The sequence below is a fragment of the Rhopalosiphum padi genome, chromosome 3 (genome assembly GCF_020882245.1).
Source record: "Rhopalosiphum padi isolate XX-2018 chromosome 3, ASM2088224v1, whole genome shotgun sequence".
Classification (NCBI taxonomy): Eukaryota; Metazoa; Arthropoda; class Insecta; order Hemiptera; family Aphididae; genus Rhopalosiphum; species Rhopalosiphum padi.
In genome coordinates, this window is record NC_083599.1 from 75,919,139 (window position 1) to 75,941,041 (window position 21,903).

Sequence of the window (21,903 nt, forward strand, 5' to 3'; positions counted from 1 at the left end):
CAGTGTGGCTACCCCTCCTTCAAATCTTGTTCTTTGGCATTCCTCAACGATATGGCTTATGGTCTGTGTTAGGCCGCACTCGCACAACGGAGAATGTCCCATTGGTGTAATAGATAGTTACACCTACCTTGCCCAGTTCTTATACGGTTCAGGGCCGTCCATTGTGCTCGATTTAGCTCGAAATCTGGGATTCTGTTATCTGGGATGCTAACTAAGAAATGGTTTCGGACGTTAGCGTTTGACCACCTGTTTGCCCACATCTCCTCTATTGATTTATTTTACCGTGACATGCTCCATATAGGATTTATGGATATAAGTCTCTTAGGTGGATGGTTTACTATGTCTATTTGTACTGGTATGTCTGGGTAGTTGCTCAGTTTCGATAACATTAACTCAGTCTGGACTTATCTGCGTAGATCTGGAGGGGCTATATTGTACAGGACCGGCAACCAATCTAGTTGAATAGATCTCACGGTACCTGTTATTATTGTCATAGTTTCATTCAACTATACGTCGACCTTCTTGCAGTGCGCACTTCTGGCCCATACAGGCATGCAGTATTCTGCCACACTGTACACTAGAGCTAAAACATTTGCACGACAACCCCAACCTGTGCCTGCTAGCTTGGCAATAATGTTGTTACGTGTTTTTATTTTCTCTTTTATGCTTTCGAGGTGCTGTCTGAAAGTTAGGGCTCTGTTTACCCCTAGGTATTTAGGTGCTCCTTGAGTGGTGATTTTTTGGTTATCGGCAATTTTACTTAGTGTTCTATTGGCTTCTCGGTTGTTTAAGTGAATAGTGCATGTTACAGATTTGTTTGGGTTCATTTAAGGTGCCATTTTTGGAAGACATTTTTTAATCTTGCTACGTACGCATTCAGTACACTTTCGATTTCCTCAAAGGAAGTAGCTTGAGTAACTAGTGCTACGTCATCCGCGTATATGAATTTCCTCAAAACTGTGTCAATCATGTCTGCTGTGTATTTGTTAAAAAGCGTTGGGGAAAGAACAGCTCCTTGTGGAAGGCCATTATGTAAGATTTTGTATCGGCTCGTTTTCTCTCCATGAGTTACACTGAATTTTCGATTTGATATCATTTTCTCTAGAAGTAGTAGGGTAGCTTTACATCTTATGATCTTTGCCATTTTATGAAGGAGACCTCTAGTCCAGACTGTATCGTAAGCCGATGATAAGTCAAGAAAAACTGCACCCGATTTTGCTTTTTGTTGGAAGCCGTTTTCCACGTGTGTCGTAAGTCCAGAACTTGGTCGCAGCAGTTTCTATTTTTTCTGAATCCGGCTTGTTCCAGCGGTAGGGACTTCTGTACTATTGGTTGCAGGCGAGCTAGAAGTAGTCTTTCAAAAAGTTTATACATGGTAGACATGGTAGACAATAAGGATATTGGTATGTAGTTGTTGGGGTCGGAAGCGTCTTAGTTTGGTTTCAGTTTTGCAATTACTTTAGATTCGATAAGTTTCGGTAACTTACCAGAATTCTCAATTTCAGTGGCGAGTTTTGCAATCCAGTTGATGCAGTTAGGAACAATATTTTTGAGAAACTCAGGGAGAATTCCATCCACCCCTGTAGCTTTCCCATTTTTTACTGATTTTAAAGCGGTTTGGACCTCGTCTGGAGTAAATTCTGATGCCAGGTCTGATTTATCTTCGCATTCTTCAAGAGCCTCCTTGAGTTTTCTTTTTATCTCTAATTTTTCGAATTTATTCGGCTTAATATTTGATGTCTAGTAGATGATGCTTAAAATATGGCATTTGCTGTGACATTGCCGTTTTTCCTTGACAGTTGGGCAGCCCCTAATTTTCTCAGGAGTTCCCAGCTTTTTCTGCTTGAATGAGTGAAATACTTGTTATTCATTGCCGTAATCCATCTGTTCCTTCTTTCGTTGTCTAATGACTCTATTAGTTGATTGGCGATGGTCTCATTTCCTGTACGTTCATATTCCTTTAGTAGGTAAGTACACTCCATGTTCCAACAAGGAGTATAATTTTGCCTGTGGCCTTTTGGAATGGCGGTGCACGTTGCTTTTTTAACTAGTTTGACAAACCTAGGATAATTCTCTGGCAGGGGAGGAATACGGTTGATGTTCTTTTCCATATAATTTGTGTAGGCATCCCAATTTGCCTTATTAGATTCCACTTAGGCATTGAGGGTATATCTATTTTTTGTAAGTGTAAGCTTATGTCTATTGCTATTGGTTTGTGTTGTGTTCTGAGAAAATTATGTAAAATAGTGTGGGAAGCTCTTAGAGGTTGATCATGGCATTCGGTTGTTACAAAACAAAGGTCAGGGGTTGTTGCTGTGCCCCATCTGCCAGACGAGAAAGTGCCACCTTGTTTGGCATCATATAGTAGGTGCAAGCGGTGGAGTGTCGTCCATCTACATAACCCTCCATCTTCATTTTCAGTTGCATAGCCCCAATTGGTGCTATGTGAATTGAAATCACCTACGTACACTGTTGGGCATTGATGCGTTGGAAGTACATAGTGGTATCAGTTGGTTAAAGGGAGCTTATATTAATTACCAGTATCTGGATTGACATGGCGATCTTCCACCTTTTGGTTAAAATAAGTAGCCAGGCCATGCCTTGGATGCCCAATGTAGTCAATCAACCTGAAACCAGGTATTTTCAGGCGCCTTGTCTCTCCATCTGGGATGTGGGTCTCCTGTAGGGCTAGTACGTCAGCATCGTTAAAAGTTTGACTGAGTATTTCTGCTATAGAGCTTGTTAAACCTTCTATGTTAAGGTGTATGATTCTTAAGTTTTTCTATGAACCATTATTGTCTGAATTGTTGTTTACTTTGTTGACTATGTTTAAAACTCTTGTGTTATTTTAATGAAATTTCCGTTTATTTTTGTTTTTGTTTTTGAAATTTAGATTTTGAAATTTATTTTTTTGAGAGGTATAGATGTCGTGTTATGACATACGCGTGGGTCAAAGTACCTATATACCTATATACTTAATTAAAGCTGAGTAAATTATCCATTAAAAAGTATCCCAAGTCATTAAGTCATTTTAAGATTCATTTGAGAACTACGAAGTTTATATTTTTTTTTTGGTTTTTATAAAAGTTTATTATTTTTTATTTTAATTTGTTTTGTTATCCTTAATTATACAACGTGGGCGTGGCCGTGTAGGGTATACATGAATTAAATTATATATTATACCTTTTGAAAAAAAGTTAATCTCTTTGGACGCTAACTCATTTTATTAATTCTTATACTTTTTTTTTTTTTATTAAAAATTAAATTAATTTTAATGTATATTTAAATTATATAATTGATTTCATGTTTATATCACGTTTTTAAAGTGTTAAACATTTTATTTATTTTTAATTTATATTGCAAAATCTACTATTTAAAAAATATTTTTTTGTGTTCTTTAGATAAAAACGAAAGTAAGTGTTTAAATGATTTATTTTAGCCATTAAATTTTCAGAACAAATATCATTGTAAGAGATTGTAGAAAAAAAATATTGGTTATAATAAAATTAAAGGATATGTCGAAAATAACAGTACACAATTGTTTAATTAATTTTTAAATAATTATAAAATAATTATGAATACTTAGTTGAAAGATAATAATTATGATCATTTATTCATTTATCTTTTTAAAGAAGCGTATAATTATTTGTTATTTATTTTAGATGTTAAAAATGTAATACCTAATATTGTTATTATTTTTACGTACTACAGATAATAAGTTTGAAGAAATCGATAAACCATATTGTAAGTATGAAAACAATACTTAATATATCATTATAATTTTACAAATATTTATTTAAATCAACCATATTATACAATATGAATTAAAATTCAATTTTAAATTATTTATAAGTTACGATTAAAGTACGAAGAAAGATAATGTATATCATGTGGCTTACTATATAACTGTAACCGTTCATAATGTAATACAATACTTTTGAAGTAGTGGAGAGGGGGGCACAATGATACACTCAATTTTCAAATCGACATATCTCAATCAATTTTAATTATATAAAAGTAATTCTTATTTTGTTTTGTTCTTAAACAAATTTACTTTTTAGTATAATGTTGTGTTTTTATATTTGTTTATTTTATAATCATTTTAAAAAAAAAACCAAAATGTCTCATTGTACCCCAGTGATGGGGCACCACAAGACTTAGGGTAGTTTATAATGAGACAGTAATTTATTAAATAGATAAACAAGATATAATATAACAATGTAATAGTAAGTTATAAATCTGTTTTTTTTTTTAATAAAATTATATTTTCAGTCTTAAAAATGTTTGGTATATATTAAATAAACAAAAACGTAGGGAACACGGGGTAAAACCGACTGAAAAAACGAAAACCTTCATAATTATTCAGGATTTTAATATATACTTATCTCTATTTGTACAGTTGTATCAAGTAACTTCTTGTTTACAATATTTAGTTGTAATACACTGAATATCGATTATATTTATTTTTTAATAAGCCATTAACTTTTTTTTATCATTTTATCGATTTTGCCCCGATAGCGGGGCAATACCGATGCATGGGTAATAGGTATTAAAATAATTATAAAAAATAAATAAAATAAAAAGCTTTTTTTCTAATTTACTTCATATATTTCAACAGCTCTCGAATAACTAACATTATTATGAAGAACATCTTGAACAGCACTTCTTAAATTATCCACACATCAATTTTGCCGAGTATTTTTTCTAATATAATTTCGAACCATTATTAAAAGTTATATTAATAAAAGTATTAGTTAATTAAAATACGAAAGTAATATTTTCAAGCTGTATTTATTTGTAATTAATTAAATAGGTTCATCTATAACCAAACATAAACTAAATTGATATTAATAAGTAGAAATAAAGTAATACTAATAAACAATCGATTTTGCTCCATCGGTTTTGCCCCAAAGCGTTTTATTTATAAAATTGTTGTTTACTGATACAATCTTGTAGATAAAAATAGTTTATTGAGTGCAAAACAATCTTTACAAGTTGTAGATTCATACTAAATGTGTACGATACTTGTAGTACAGCTGTATCATAGTTAAATCTTATATTCAAAATATATAAATATAGTAATAATTACCTTCAAAATGATCACCTTTAAATAATAATTCAAATAACAACATTGCAGTAGATGTTAACAGTGATACCAACATTTTTCAGGATAAGGAATAATAAAAATTTAAAACTGATAATTTTCATCCAGACAATAATGCGTAATAAGCTATATCGGTTTTACCCCAGTATCTGTTTTGCTCCGTGTTCCCTACGTGTCTCATAGTGCTCCACACGTTTTAAGTTTAATATTTAAAAGAATAACCTTAACGCAAAGTTTCGTATGTGTAATAAATCTCAAAATATGTATTTTTTTCTTCTAGTCAATATAAAACAATACGTATTTTTAAAAAAAATTATGCGATAGAAAAAAAAGTGTCTGCTGACATTTTTACTTTTGATAACAAAAAATGCGGTAATATTGATAAATTTGATAAGGGTTTTTAGAATCAATCTAAAATAGAAAATTTACTTTATGCTCAACATTATACATATATCATTGCATATCGGTATGAACCGCTAGATTTTATTCATCTGTTATCTATTAACGTTGTCTTATAGTGCCCCCTCACTCCTGATTATAGGCCAAAATAACAAAAAAATAAAGGCGAAAATAAAAAAATAAAAGCGAAGTTTATATAATTACGAAATCAAAAATAGTGAAAAAATATTTTATAATAAGTACAAGTATAAAAATATAATATAAAAAAATATTCACAAAATCAGTTACATTTGAAGGGTTAAGTTATAAGCGATACCTTTTAAATAATTAATGTCGTCGTTAGTATTGTAAGATAAGGTTAAATTACGTATTTTTTCTGAACAATCTTTATATTTTTTTTTTTTTTTTTGATGTTTTTTGCACTAGCAATGAACTGTTTCTGTTTAATCTACTCTAAATGTTATGATCTTTCAACACATCGATAAATGTCCATAATGTTGGATGATATGCACCTTAAAATTGTAATATTACATTATACATTATATTGAATTAAATTATAAATTTAATAAAATATTTTTAAATTTTAACAATATATTTTAAAAAACTAACCAAGTAATGAACTGAAACCTCTATGCCAACACTCTACTGCATTGTTAGTCCTTGGCAATAAAGTACTTGCCGATTGATAACAGTTAAATAAACTTATTGAATACTTTGGTAATCTACGACCTTTTCTTCGACCCATTGGGCGGCCTACCCAGGTGTCTTCAAAGTAGTTAATAAGTGTTTGTAAAATGTTTTTGTTATCTGTGTAGTATTGTTAATCTATTATTTCTTCAAACGCATCTATCACAAGATTTTCTGGTACATATGTTAATGCTAATAATGTATCTGTAATGCAAATGTCGAATCTGACATATATTTTTGGGCCATATATTGAATTTGTTGTATTTTACGCCAAATACATTGGGAAAAATGGAAATGGCATCCTTTTTGTTTTAAATTTGGAAATACTTTACTTCTTTAAATGCATTAATTGATGCCATTTCAAAATCTTACATAATTAATTTTGGTGATAAAGTTGATTTAATTTTTTTTAATTGATTAAGGAGCTGTACTTACATATGTTTTTTGTGATTTGTTTGGTAATAAAGCATATTTTGGTTTTATGCCAAAACGTTCTGCTTGCAATAACTTGGCCCTAACAAAAAACATAATACTTCACTCGTTTGAATCTAATGCACAAACTGATATAATCTACACTGATTTTTCCAAAGCCTTTGATCAAGTTAATCATTTAATTCTTATTAAAAAACTACAATCATTTGGTTTTTCTGGGTTCCTTCTTAATTGGTTTCAATCTTTTCTTTTAGACCGATTTCAAATTGTTAAATACCTTGATTTTAAATTTACGTGTTTCCCAGTTCCTTCTGGCGTTCCTCAAGGTGACCACTTATCTACACTTCTTTTTAATATTTTTATTAATGACCTCCCTAATGTCATAACCAATTCTAATATCATTATGTTTGCTAACGATGCTAAATTAATAAAAATAATTAAAATTGAACAAGATGCGATTTATTTACAATTTGACATCAATAACTTACGTTCATGGTGTAATAGGAATCACTTATCTTTGAACGTTGATAAATGTAAATTTATGCACTTTTATCTAATAAAAAATCCAATTAACTATAATTATTCTATTTCCGCTTCAAATATTGAGTTTGTATCTCAGTCTAAGGATTTAAGCATTATTTTTGACTCTAAATTAAATTTTTCCCCAAACACTGAAATGATAAAGAATAAGGCTATGCGTAACATGGGTTTTATTAAGCGCACCTGTGGCTTATTCATAGATTCTATTCCCTTGAAAATTCTATATTGCTCCCTTGTTCGTTCCTATCTAGAATACTGCCCTCTTATTTGGATAAATAATTCCTCAAAACAAAATTCTTCCCTAGAATCTGTTCAAAATAATTTTCTACGTTTAATTTCCTTTAAATTTAATATATACAGGCCTCCCCGTGGTTCTTATAATAACGTATTACATTTTCTATATCTTTTACCACTTAATGAACGTCGAATACTTCTACTTTCCAAATGTCTTAATAAATTATTATTAGGCCTTATTGATTGTCCGGAATTGTTATCATTTATTAATTTTAAAATAAATAACCTTAATACCAGCGATCCAAAACCATTTTACCCTCAATTTTCAAATAAAAATTATATTTTAAATTCCCCTGCTAATCTCCTCGTGGTAGCCGGTAACACTTACCCCTTTGAATTTATAGAACTTATTGTCTCTTATCTTTATTATATACCTTAATGCACTTTATAGTTTTCTTATTATATTCATTTAAATACTATTAATTTTATGTATAATTTTTGTTATATTTTTTTTCTTGTTTACTAATTTGTTAATATCTTATGTGCACATATTCGAAATTGTAATAGGTAACGTCCGTATATTTGAATAAATAAATAAATAAAAAATAAATATGAGTCAAAAGGCCAACCAATAATTGATTATAGAGAATAAATATAAACAGTTACAATATTATAATAATTAAACAATTAAACAAAAAGGACTGAGCGGTGTGCGGGGGAGACAGGAGATGAGATTAGGAAAGGTGTTGTCACGCGGCGATTAGACAACAGCGATAGTGGATCATTGACGCGTCGCTAACATCTGTGTTGATAATATTTCAAATTCTGGAGTAAATATTTATTTTTAATAAGAATCTGCACTATAAATTCAAAAATATGTAAGATACAACAAATAAATGTCGAACGAAATTTACTTAGAAACTAGATTAAGACAGGTTGATGCGCTATCCCTTTATATAATTCATAAAATTAATTTTTCAAAGTATCGAGTATTTTTCAATAAAATTATTTTATGAATTCTCGATACAATGACTAAAAATGTATCGTGATACGAGATACAAGATACAATTGTATCTAAGATACGTATCTTAGATACTTGTATCGAAAATACTGCCCGGCCCTGACTCTAGAATATGTAGTAAGATCCGCGCTAAAATCGAACACAGTATGGACGCGCACTTAGCAGCAAATAAAAATAACGAAACAAAATTATATCCATTTAACATGAAAGATTAAGCGCTGGTATTTCATATTCGACTTAAGCTATAACTTAACCATAAGCTAAGCTATAATATATTCGAATTTCATTATACTTTTAACACTTAAGTAACACTTAACGTGCTAAAAGCTTTACTTAAACTAAACCATAGCTAATGTGAAGTTTATCTGTCATTTATGTTTTATTTTCTCAATGATAATCATTGTGTTGTGTGATTTTATAAGTAAAAATTGTTTCAAACCTATACTTTGTAGCTATTCAAGTTAAATTAATTAAATTGTGTTGTATTTGTATGTTTTAATTTTGAAAATGAATGAAATTATACTTTACATACCTATCGGATTCATCACTGTCAAGTGACGATGAAGACATTGTTAACTTTATTGAACTATTGAATTGCCCAAGAAAAAGCGAATTTATAGAAACCGATTAGATCATTTCAGTACCTACTTGGGATGAGATTGAATTTTATAATCGGTTTCGTCTATCAAAACGTGTTGTGAATGTAATATTGGCATTAATTGTGGATAAAATGCAATCTCTTACCAACAGGTATGCTAAAATTAATCGAAATTAAAAACTTAATAGAAAGGAAAATTTATTTAGGTATATCTTAACTTTTCCCAGCATGCATTTTTTTGTTTCCAAGTTTGAGTATTAGACTTTTTACTTTCTAATTGGTCCCAATACTTGGTCACAAGCGATTGTAATAAATCAACTTCAGTATGTGTGAAGTTTGAACTTCTCTTTTTCAAAATTTCATTCTACATATTTAAAAAAATTAAAATGAAATAAATAATTACATATATTATATTAAACAGTTATTATTTTATTTTCATATTATTTTAGGAATCATTTTAGCCATTATTTGAATAAAATTGATTGAATGGTTAATTAAAATTTGAAAATTACTAGATAGAAAAAATTATAAAATATTATTCCACGACTGGGAAATTAATTCTTTATCGTTTGCGTATTCGTAGTACCTATTTAAACGCGTGGACCAGATATCACTTTTGAACGCGAGTCAATTACCAGTCGAAGAAACTTTGTACATTCAAAAATTCTTTTCACTACTAGTATTAAACTTTATACCACGATAATTAATCCTAGAACATTTCCAGGAATTTAACTATTACCTACTTTAGTTTTTTAATGTAATATTATACAATAATGATAAAAATTAATATGAATGTTATATAAATAATATTTATACAAATAGTTATTTAAAATCTATTTTGATAATATTTATTTTTGTAACAACTATGTAAAATCATGGAAGAAAATTGAAAAAGTATAGCTTTTTTAAGGGTAACACTTAAACTAATTGATACACGGAATACAAATTAAACTGCACTTAAGAACTACACTTAAGTTTAGTAAAGCTATAGCTTAAGCCATATATGAAATACCGGCCCTAAGATTGTAATAAAAAAGTGCTACCAAAAGGCACCTGCCTTTTGTGTGCGTGTCCTCGCATATGAGCTGGTTAAAAAGTCCGATTAAAAGGGTTTATTTAGCAAATTCCTTAGACCATTCGCATGAAGAAATAGCGGTTCTTAATAAGGGGTTTAAGTTCAGGAAAATATTTAAATAACTATAATTGCATATGTAGAATGAAAAAAAGCAAGAATGAATCAAGAATTCAAATTTTAATTTTTGCTGAATATAAAAACGATAACTTTGAACCTAATAGAGAAAAATTAAGGTATGGGATTAATAATTAATGAAATTAAAACAATGCACATTTAGTTTCCACAACCAAACAAAACTGGTAGTAGGAGAAATTATTAGATTTAAAATGGTAGACACTCTTAAGTACCTAGGAGTAGGACTGGACACAACCAATCAAAGACATGATAAAGTACAAAGAAAAATAACTGCAGCTAATAGATGTTTTGGAATGATGAAATAGCTCTTTAAATCTAAAATCCTTTCAAAAAAAGTCAAAAATAACAATTTATTAAGTAAATTAAGTTTTACGCATGTGTGGCATGTCCTTCAACAAAAACTGATTTAGCAATATTTGAAAGGAAAGTACTAAGACGAATATTTGACTCCAAAAAGAATGAGGAAACCAATGAATATGAGCGCAGAACTAATGATGACTTACCATCTACACAACCATTAGTAGAAATGAAGAGCTAAAGAATCGCATGATGGTCATCAAGTACGATCCTCAATTTCTAATATAGGTTTCCACACCATCATTATGGAGTAGAGCGCCCATGATCGTTTCCCCGGCGGATATGCCGAGTGGGCAACAACGATGAGTGACGTGGTGTTTGTGTTTTGTTAGTAATATATGTATTTTTATATCCGGCCGGTATGTGAGTACAACATTCTTTCTATCTTATAAAAATAAAAATTTTACATAATGAGTTATGGTAGTAATGTGTACCCTCGACGTCTACGAGCGTCGGGGCCCCCTCATGAGGTTTTTTTTTAGATACTATAAAATTATATTATTGTTATTATTATATTAACAGTATATGTCGCTAATATTATTCAAATAATTTCTTTAAGTCCGAGTTTTATGCCGTTTGGCTTTCTCGGCACAAAATTAAACTTTTATATATCTCCACAAAATGTCTTGAATTATTTCCTCCTATATTTTCTCATTTTTATATATAAATCCACAATATTCCGGCTCAATAGGGCCTCGGTTCGTGGTTGGCGACCTTCTTAAAATATAAAGTGTTTGTCATTGGGGCTCCACGAATAGTGAAGCGTCTCAAGCCACTCAGCAATAAGCAATGAATAAATTACCTGTATAATGTAAAAAATATAATACATAAATAATATTTTAATTTTATTCAATAGACATATAATGTACATGATTAAATCAAATTATATATTATTAATTTTAATTTTTATAAATTTAAAAAAGTTAGATTATACCTGTCCTATGTTAATATTATTTTCATTCAATGTGTTTTATGTATTTAGTTAAATTTGAAAATCCTCATGGTAAATATAATTTATGAATTATTTTACTTATCTAAAAAAATACAGAACTTTCATTTTTCTATGGTCAAAAATAAAATAAACATATGTTAGTGTTTCTCGGGATATAGATTTCTTACAATAACGGTGTCCATAATTGACAGAGCGACAGCATTATTCAGAAAAATAAAGAACATTTTTTAAAATTATCATGTTAAAAATTATGATCTAGCTCTATTTTTAAATGAAGTTTCAAATTTTAAGTGTGAGTCTTGTAATAACAAATTTTTGCTTCCGAAAAAAAAAAAAAACAAATATTGTTTCAAATTATTTGGACAAATGTTCTAGATAAATATGTTCATTTATACTTATTAAATTACATCTGTAAATACTAAGTATCGTATTGAAATTTATCTGGCTGATGAAAGTAATGATCAAGTGGTACACGCATTAATGAAAAGTGATAACTAGGGCTGGGATTTTAATGCCCTAAAAAATCTCAAAAAATGCCCTTAAAAAAATGCAAAAATGACTTAAAAAACTCAAAAAATGCACTAAAAAAATGCATTTAAATTATATTTATTATAGGTTAAAAATTAGAAAAAAATTTAAATTATACTACAGTAATGTATTTTTTTTTGTTTATTGTACGTTGTTGCTTCTTTAGTTTTTTTATGCTTCTGTTTTCTTAATCATTCATTCTAAAATAATAATTTAAAAAAAAATTTTAACATTTTAATTTGTTTTTGCTAGTTGTTATTAATACTAACCTGAACAAAATCGCTATTGCACTGAATAATGATATGCTGTCTTATATTTTCAAATAAAAATGATCGTCGTTGGTCGGACAATATACTTTTGTAAGTAGAAAAACTTCTTTCGACTTCGACTGATGATACTGGAGCATATTTAAAGTGTGAAATATCGTCCGTCGTTATATCTTCCGGTATGTTGTTTTCATCTGGTTTTTCACCATTTATAATTTTTGAAATATTTTGTAGTATTTTCAACCCTTTATTTTTATTCAAAACATTTTCCATTTTTTTATTTATTGCAGTACCAATTTCATTTGGTGCTTCATTTATTAAAACTCTTATATCTTCTAATACTCTTAAAGATTCTGATAAAGTCTGTCCACGAGTTTCTAATTTAGTAATCGATTCAGGCAATGTACCGAAATGCGCTTTTATATAAATTAAATTCCTGTGTAAGCTAGAACTTTTAATTACTGTTTGCACTTTTTTAATAGAAATAGCGTCTTCACTGTCAAGTGCATTGACAACTTCTTTGATAGATTCAAAATGTTCGCAGTAATAAATTGAAGCGTTTAACCACGTTCCCCAACGAGTTATAACTGGTTGCGGCGGTAAAGGTATACCTTTTGCTATTTCTCTAAATTTCTCTACGCGGGAAGGTGCTTTCAAAAATATTTTTTTCCCATTTGAAACTAATTTATCTACTTTCGAAAAATTCCCTCTTATTTCTTCAGCGACTCGATGCAGGGCATGTGCAATACAAGTCACATGTATCATTTTTGAATAAAATGACTGGATTGACTTTCCAGCTTTCACCATGTAAGGTGCTGCATCACTTACAAATAGTAATACGTTGTCATATTGAATACCTCCAGGCCACAATAAAGATAGAGAATTATTGAACATTTTAGCAACAGTAGAATGGTTCGCTTTTTCCAATACCTCACAGTTTAAAAGAAATGTTTTTCCAGGACAACCGACTTCTAACGTACCTACGATGAAGTTTGCAACAAAACGTCCTTCTGCGTCGGTTGTTTCGTCCAAAGAAACCCAAATTTTTTTATCTGCTGCATATTGAATTATTTTATTCATGGTATTATTGTAACATTTACTTACATAATTTTTTCTAATTGACGATCTATCAGGAATTGATTTATTGGTATACTTCTCTAAAAAACCTTTTAATATTGGATTTTCAAGTTTATTAAGTGGTATATTGGCCGAAAGAAAGGCATTAGTCAAATCATAAGAAAACGGAGATAGCTGATTTTCATTTATAAATTGCATTGTGGATACCTGTTGGTCCGATTTAAGTTCTCGGCGACGTAATCCTTGAACGTGTTTATCTCGGGAAATGTGTTGTACAACGGTAAATTTTTTTTCAGAAGCCACTTTTATTTCACATATTTTGCAAAATAATATTTCACCGTCTGTAGAAAAAAATTCTTTACCGAATTCATTTACATATTTCGTTAATCGATTTGATTTCGACGTTTTTACTTTCGGCATATTGAACTTATGAATCACACGAAAAAACACGACACGACGAAACACAACGAATGCTATCGAGACTACGACGGCGGACGTACTAATTGGTTACTAATTCAGTAATAGTTATCTAAGCCTAGCTATGATAAAATTGTTATCGACGATAACTTGTACCTATGTATGTATGTATGGTGTAATAAAAATAATAATTCATAATAGGTATAATATAACGGTGATAATTTTCGGGGAAAACCCTAGCGTACCGTCAGCAGTTTGCCGAAAGTTTTTTGTGAATCGCAACAATTTTCGTTCATTTTATGAAGAAATTATGAAAAATGCTCTAAAAACCAAGAAAATGCACTAAAAACATAAAAAATGTCCTAAAAATGCATTTAAGAGTTAATTTTGTCAAAAAATGCAAAAAATGCAAAATAAAAAATTCTTTAAAATAATCAGTATCACCCAAAACACATTTTATACTTACGGACCAATGTTTCAAAACACCAGAAAAAAAGATGCCTTTGCATCAAAATCCCAGCCCTAGTGATAACGTACAACTATCACAAAGATAAGCCATAATTGCACAAAATCAAAGAAAAATTCTTTAAAATGATTTCGTTTGCATGGGACTTATGTAATTAATTATTAAATTGAGCAAAAATAATTTATTTTCATTAAAAGCAAGATTATATTTCAAGTATCATCCTACACTTTAGTTTGATTTTCTTTAAAGTCTTGTTTTATTTATCCTACAGTTGAGAGCGAAAAAACTTATTTTAAAGCCTTGATATTACATAAACGTAAGTAAATACATAGTCAACATTTTCTTTTTCAATTAAATTTTTTCATTCTAACTATACAATGTTATCATAGTATTAAACTAGACAATTGCAAACGATCTAATCTTGTCAATATGTCATAACTTACTAAATAATATTATGACGATACAGTGGCGTCATTTCAATTTTTGTTTGACTAGGACAACTACAATCTGATTTGCCAACTCAACATTTTTTCCATACAGTTCACATAGAATAGCGCCATAGTTGGTGAGGGGGTAAATTTTCGGGTATATGAACGTCACAGACAGGATTTTGAAGTATTAAATTCAAACAATTTTGTCAAACATAGAATAATTAAGTAATGTGTAAATAAATAATAAATAGGTAAAGGTACTTTTTAATACTGCAGATTTACAAGTAGTTAATTGTATTTATAGTCACATGATGTAAATACTAAACATCTTGATATAATATGCTTCTTTAAAAAATACAACAAAAAATTAACAATAAATCTTTATTTATAAAATACCATTATACAATTTTATGATTTACAACAATGGCCTTTAGTAGTTAAAAATAAGACTTCTTATAATTTTTAAATGTGCTGACTTAAGGTCGGGACACACATGCCCGCAACGTACCCGCACCGTGTGTCGGCCGAGTGTTGACCGTCACTCGGTGAATGAATAGTGCAATGGTATAAATAACAATAGTTTAGACATCACCGTATCACGGCCGAGCGCTGTTACCGCACCGAGACAGGACCGAACACGATAAAATATTTTAATTAATTGACGTTGACGGTGCGGGCTCGGCGTCACTCTCAGCATTCGGCAGTCAGTAAACAAAGCTTATAATATAGTTTAGTCTATTTAGTATTTACGGAGCAAGTATGGTTGATGTAGAAAAGTTGATCGAAGAAGTTCGAAAGTTTCCGTTCCTTTACGACCAAACCAGCGAAAAATATCGAAATTCTGAGTATAAAGATAGAGTATGGACTAATATCTCAACAACATTAGGAGTCAAAGGTAAGTCTCTACATAATATTTTTACTGTACATTTTTATATTAGTATTTTTATATTTTTTATATTAGTTTATGACTAGTAACCACGTGTAATAAATATTATTATTATATTATTATTAAATATTATGTAATATTTAATATTTTAATGTGATGTTATCTATTGTTATTAAGTTTGGTAAATCTATTATACTATTAATAGTACCTACATTAATACATAAGTAATCAATAGATTTATTTATAAATCGCTCGCACCGTAGATAACGTTGATGTTGTGCATTGTCAGTGTCCTAACTATTTTTTTTTGTAGACGACTTGAGGCCCTAATAAATATACACTTTTCTCAATATAAATAGAAAAATCTTTTTTAGGGAGGGAGATCAAAGTGTGCATAAAAATATAAAATACAGAAAGAAAAACATACGTAATTAAATATTATTTTTTAAAACAGTTAATTATATTTACTCTATTTTAAATAAGAGTATCAATATTTGAACAATAGCAATGCACACTCTAAAATTAATTATAAATTAAATTGCTAGTGATGTATGTTCTTGCCATTCTACACTACCTTCTACAGAATTAAGAAAATTTTTAAATTGTTCTCGAACAGCAAATGCTTCATCAGCAGATCTTCCACGCTGGTGTGGTAACTGATGTAGATTCGATAACATTTCTGAGTTGTTGACATTTTCTTGAATTTGGTTGTATTGAATAACATTGCAGCCTTCATTTTTCCTGATAAAGTTGTACAAAACGCATGAGGCCAACACCAAGGTTGTTATGTTTTCAGGATTCCCTTGAAGCCTTCTCGTGAATATCCGAAATTTTTGTTGCAAAATTCCAAAACAATTTTCAGATACCCTCCTCGCCCGGCTCAAACGGTAATTATAAATTCTTTTTTCATTCGTCAGGTCTTTTCCTGGATAGGGTCTCATCATGTAAGTTTTGAGTAGAAATGCTTTGTCAGCTACAATAACCATTGGAAGTTCAGTATTAGTTTGGGGGATTTTTTTTGTTCCCGGTACATTGAGCTTGCCATTTTGTAATGCTTTTCCAAAGTTTGAATTCAAAAAAATTCCTCCATCAGAATTTTTCCCGTAAGAACCAACATCAACTACAATAAAGTTGTAACAAGGATCAACCAGGGCAAGAAGCACAATTGAATACGTTTTTTTGTAGTTCCAATAGAGAGATCCCGATAATTTTGGAGCTTGTATTACAACGTGTTTACCATCCAAAGCACCGATACAGTTTGGAAACTGCCACCTAGCCCAAAAATCAGTAGCTATAGCGTTCCATTTTTCTTGGTTTGGTACTGGCATCATTTTCATTAATAGAACATCTACAATTATTCTGCCGGTATCATGAACAATAGCAGCAACTGTTGACTTTCCTAATCTGTAGTTAAAAGAAATAGTCTTGAAAGTATCTCCAGTAGCAAGAAACCTGAAAAATACATTTTTATCAAATAATCTTAAAATAAAATAACTATTACTGAATGTTTTAGGTGGAATAGAAGAATGTAAAAAAAAGCGGTCTTCTGTCAGAGATCAGTTCCGTAGAACTCTACAAAAAAGGAAGACAGCATCTGGACAGGCTGCAGTGAATTACCGAAAGTATAAGTATGAAGATATTCTTGAGTTTCTTTTACCACACATTTCAGAACGCGACACATTATCCAACGTGGATAATTTTGAAGAGGATCAAAATAATGAAATGGAAATTACTAATAGTGAAGCTCCGGAAGAATTCAGTGGACAAACATGTAAGCCACAGAATGACAGAGACAGAAGCAATAAATCAATAACTGAAATTCAAAATAATTTCACTGATTCTGTAGACGATACTCTTAGATCTACAACAGAAACTTTAGCCAAAGCATCTAGTTCATCTGTGAAGAAAAATGCATTTAGACCTCCACTCAAACGAAAAATGATTCATGAAGGAAAATCTATAGATTCTCCAGCAAGCCAGCTAATGGCATTTATGTTAGCTGAGAAGGAAGAAGAAAATAAAAAATCTAAAAAAGAAGTCGAATCTACAGTTAAGCATCCAATTGATGCTTTTTTGAGTGGAATAGCTCCTACACTTAAGGCACTTAATCCTATACTACAAAATCAAGCTAAAAGTGCTATTTTTTCTATAACACAGGAATTTGAGATGAAGCAGCTTATGTACAGCAATGAGCAAAATGTACGTATTCCAATCAATCCAAACCATACACATGAACTATCTCCAACAGCATCATCATCACAGTTTGACTCAACAACCTCAACACCATATCCATCGCCTCATTCGGTTGCAAGTATGAATACACAAGTATCCGACTTTAACAGTGGGATGTTTGAACTGGACAGGCTTGAGTAGAACTAACTTTTTAATCAAAATAATACTAAGTAATAAACAATTTTAAGTAAAATAATATTTATGTATTTTTGTTTAAGTAAAAAATCTTTTTTAAAATAAATACAAACTAATATAATATATTATATACGCAATATATATATAATATAAATTTACCTTAATAATACAGCCAAACGTTGTTTTGGTGTTATTGATAGCCTCCAAAAAGTGTCTTGTTTTTTCAACCTCTCTTCTAGCTCCATTAAAAGATCGTAAAATGTTGTTTGGGTCATTCTAAAATACTCATAAAACTTTGTTTCATCATCCATTAGATGAGGTAACAACGTGAAAAATTCCCCCTCAATGGTTCTTGACTTCCATGCATTGTGTATCCACATTTTTTTCTTCCTTTTATGTTCACTTCTCCATTTCTCGTCTTCTTCTTCTAACGCAAGCGCTATAATTGCTAACTCACTGTTTTTAAAACTTTTAAACATAGTTCTCGCGTCCTCCCTTGGTAAAATACTGAAACAAACTGAAACAGCTGAAGCTAGTAGGAAAACGGCATGGGCGGCACGGACGAGCTACGGACAAGTGTGTGTTCGTGAACGACGAACCGTGCATCGATCAACACTCGGCCGACACACGGTGCGGGTACGTTGCGGGCATGTGTGTCCCGACCTTTAAGGTTGATGTAAATTTTAGACTAGGGCAAATACCCTAGTTGCCCCCCCCCCCAAATGACGCCATTGTGACGGTATATATACAACAAACCTTTTATCGCGGACACAAGATTTACGGAGTTGAATTGCGATTGACTGTATTCCGGTGTTAATAGTATAATACAGCGAAAACAATAATCAACCGTGTTCGCACTTCAAGAACAAACGGAAGCACTTGTTGCGATCTGCTTCGGTCACACTGCGAGCACTCGGACGGGCGATGGCACGAAGCGAAAGGGGTTATTTGTTTGACGCAAAAGCCGGAACAAAATACAAATAACGGGACGTGTGCGGCACGACGATGAGCGCGAAAGCTCGGATGCGCGTAAAACAAAGGGCGGAATACGGCGATGGCGCAACGGTTTTGCGATGACCAACGAAAAAAAAAGACTGCTCCGCTAGACGGACAGTAAAAGACAAAGGACACGGTGGTGGGGACGGCAGCATCAGCGGTTATCGGCTAGACCGTGGTGGTACGGTCCCGCTCCGGAGGGACAAAGTTTACACGGAGCTGTGTCTGCTGTACATAGCCAGGGTGGCAACTTTACGACGCAGGACATGTCGCCACACCAAATTAAAATATTAAAATGTGTATCCAACAGTTTTTGATTAAAATAGATTGATTTTTTACGAATCTAGAGTATTTTACTAGAAAAATATTGAAAATTTCAAATTTTAAAATAGATTAAGTTATTTACTAAATAGAAAAAACTAATAATTCCAACTATCAAGGTTATCTTCTCAAAGTCAATATACGAAATTTGATTCAATATATTAACCAATAATTATTAGTGATTTTTTTATGATGGTTAATGTCATTAACTTAATGAATTCTTTGAGTAAAATATTATAGCATGAATTACATTTTATAGATAGTTTTATATAATTGTATAATGATTTAATATTAATTATGGACAGCAAAAGAAGATCACTATACGATATTTAGTGAGTACAAAATTAAACTTTTATTGAATTTATTTTAAAAATAAATATTATTTATATTTGTATACAATATAATTATCGGTGTAACAAGGATTTAGTTGTTACGTTTAGACTAGGGCAGGGATCAGCCAATTTTTGTGACGGAAGAGCCAAAAGTTACAATTAACAAAATTTCCCAGTTTTTAAAGAGACTCTAAAAATTTTCGCTTCAATATTTTAGTATTTGCTTATACATAACTAAACGAATTTATACACGTCTATGACATAATAAAAGCTTGTTGCATTCTTCACAATTATGTACGATGATTAAACATTTGAAGATACTCTTTCTAATGTCACGGAGGACTTTGGAAATGACGGTTAGGTTAGGTTAGGTCTGGCTCATCTGGAAGTTACACAAGTATGCGAATATTTTGCAGACTATTTTATGGGCGCTAGGTCGGTACCCTTTTAATTGAGATTTTCTTACTAAACTATTGAAATTATTACATTATCACTATAATTATGATACTTAAAATTACAATTTTACATATATTATTTATCTGTCATATAGACATACAGTATTTTGGTATTAACTATTGTTTAAATTTAATATATTATAATATACGTCTTATTACCCTAGTAATTAATACTTGATTGTTTAAAAATAAAAGTCATAATCGTGTCTTTAATATTACTAATTAATTTAAAAAATGTACTTACTTTTTATTCTTTTTTCATTCTCATAGCTTTCTCATTCATCAAATAAATCACATCCAATATCATTCCATGTTCTCAATTTTGCATGCCTGTCTGTATAATCATTGTAACTTATTTCCAATAAACACTCGTGTCTTCATGTTTATCGAATACATTAATTTTTATGAATTAAAAGAAATGTAGAAAATTAAAAATTCTTCTACCGCGCGTCTTTACCGCTGAAGTGTGGTAGATACTATTTAAAACAAAACGTTATAATCACAAGCGGTTAAAAATATTGGACGCGGTTTAACAGACAAACCGCGACATTTGGAGCGGCGACCAGCGTCGTAACGCGGCGAAAACGGGGTAGTGTGACTCGTTCCGTAAATAAATATTATGTGTTTTTATTCATCGTTAGCGCTCAAATTGACAATTGTATTATCGTACTCAATCGCGACTATAGCATTATCTTTTATTTTATTTTGTACGTATGACAAATGACAATATTTGATTAACAATATTAGTCGCGTATCGAAAGTAGTACCGAGCACAGCGAACAACTTTACAAGGATATTAATTTAGGAACGGAATTATTATCCGAATGCTTACTAGACGAATTTTAAAAATTGTTAAAAATTATAAACCAAGTGGAATTTTATTATTTTTGAGAGGGATAGTCAAAAATATTTATGTATAAGTAGTAACTATTAAATTTTAAATTATTATATTTTATAGCAATGTTTTTAATTTATGTATATGTGTAATATAACTATTTTTTTATTATTGTTAGGTTACATATTATAAATGTATATTGCTATATTATTATCATAGGTATAAGTAAAAGTAAAAAATTGAATAATTATAATTTTGTCTTCGCGCCCAAACAGCTGCATTTAAATGAATTTGCGTCCAAACGGCCGCGTCCATATTTTGTTCTAGATCAAAATTGACGAGAGTATTGTTGGGAAAAACAAAATCAATAACAAAGGACAAAAGTTTCAAATATTCATTAATTTCTTGATTAATAAGTTATGAAACAAAAAAAATTGTTAACTCCCTGCTCCCATCCATAAGCGCAATTGGTCGCTTGGGTTGGGGGGTAAGCCCCCAAAATAGTTTGTATATATCCCCTTCTACTTTGCTCTCTGAGAGTATATACACAGTACATATATGCAAATTATAATAACCCTTCCCCCAAATTTAAAATTAAAATTGCGTCTATGCTCCCATCCCAAGCTTTGCTTAAAGGGAGTAGGTACTAGGTATCGAACAATATATTAAATTAATGTTACCTTGTAAAGGTATAATATAGAAATACAAAAAAAGAAAGTAATGTGTTTAAATATGATTAAATGATAGCTTTTGCTTACAGGAAAAACTTTAATTTATAATATCCATATTCGTGAGTATCTATTTTATTTATTACATAATTTATAAAAAATCCAGAATATAAAGAAATTTTTTATTTATTTTATACCTATAAATATAAGTGTATTTAGTTTCTAGAATTATAAATTCACGTTACGTACGACCACAACAGTTAAACCGAAATTAGATATACCTAAGTACTCCCTTGAACTATGCACGTTCAAATAAAAAAACAC

General features: G+C 30.5%; 3 protein-coding genes across 3 annotated transcripts in view; 2 read left to right on the forward strand and 1 right to left on the reverse strand.

Moving 5' to 3' along the window:
• The first annotated feature begins 9,911 nt into the window (after positions 1-9,911).
• The window catches only part of LOC132927573 (uncharacterized), a 47,481-nt gene continuing 35,489 nt past the window's right edge, over positions 9,912-21,903 (forward strand). Inside the window, exons 1-4 of the mRNA XM_060992123.1 lie at positions 9,912-11,585; positions 14,560-14,604; positions 19,595-19,621; positions 21,672-21,701. Of these exons, the coding sequence (XP_060848106.1) occupies positions 11,546-11,585; positions 14,560-14,604; positions 19,595-19,621; positions 21,672-21,701 (142 nt within the window). The 5' untranslated portion in view covers positions 9,912-11,545. The remainder of the gene's footprint in view (positions 11,586-14,559; positions 14,605-19,594; positions 19,622-21,671; positions 21,702-21,903) is intronic.
• LOC132927459 (uncharacterized) lies at positions 12,095-14,336 on the reverse strand. Its single transcript, XM_060991997.1, has 2 exons — positions 12,332-14,336; positions 12,095-12,262 (listed from the first exon to the last, which is right to left on the reverse strand). The coding sequence occupies exons 1-2, from the start codon at positions 13,823-13,825 to the stop codon at positions 12,254-12,256; spliced, it is 1,503 nt and encodes a 500-aa protein (XP_060847980.1). The 5' UTR covers positions 13,826-14,336; the 3' UTR covers positions 12,095-12,253.
• Positions 15,479-18,641, forward strand: LOC132923895 (transcription factor Adf-1-like). The gene is made up of 3 exons (XM_060987885.1): positions 15,479-15,614; positions 17,119-17,686; positions 18,476-18,641. The coding sequence occupies exons 1-3, from the start codon at positions 15,479-15,481 to the stop codon at positions 18,639-18,641; spliced, it is 870 nt and encodes a 289-aa protein (XP_060843868.1).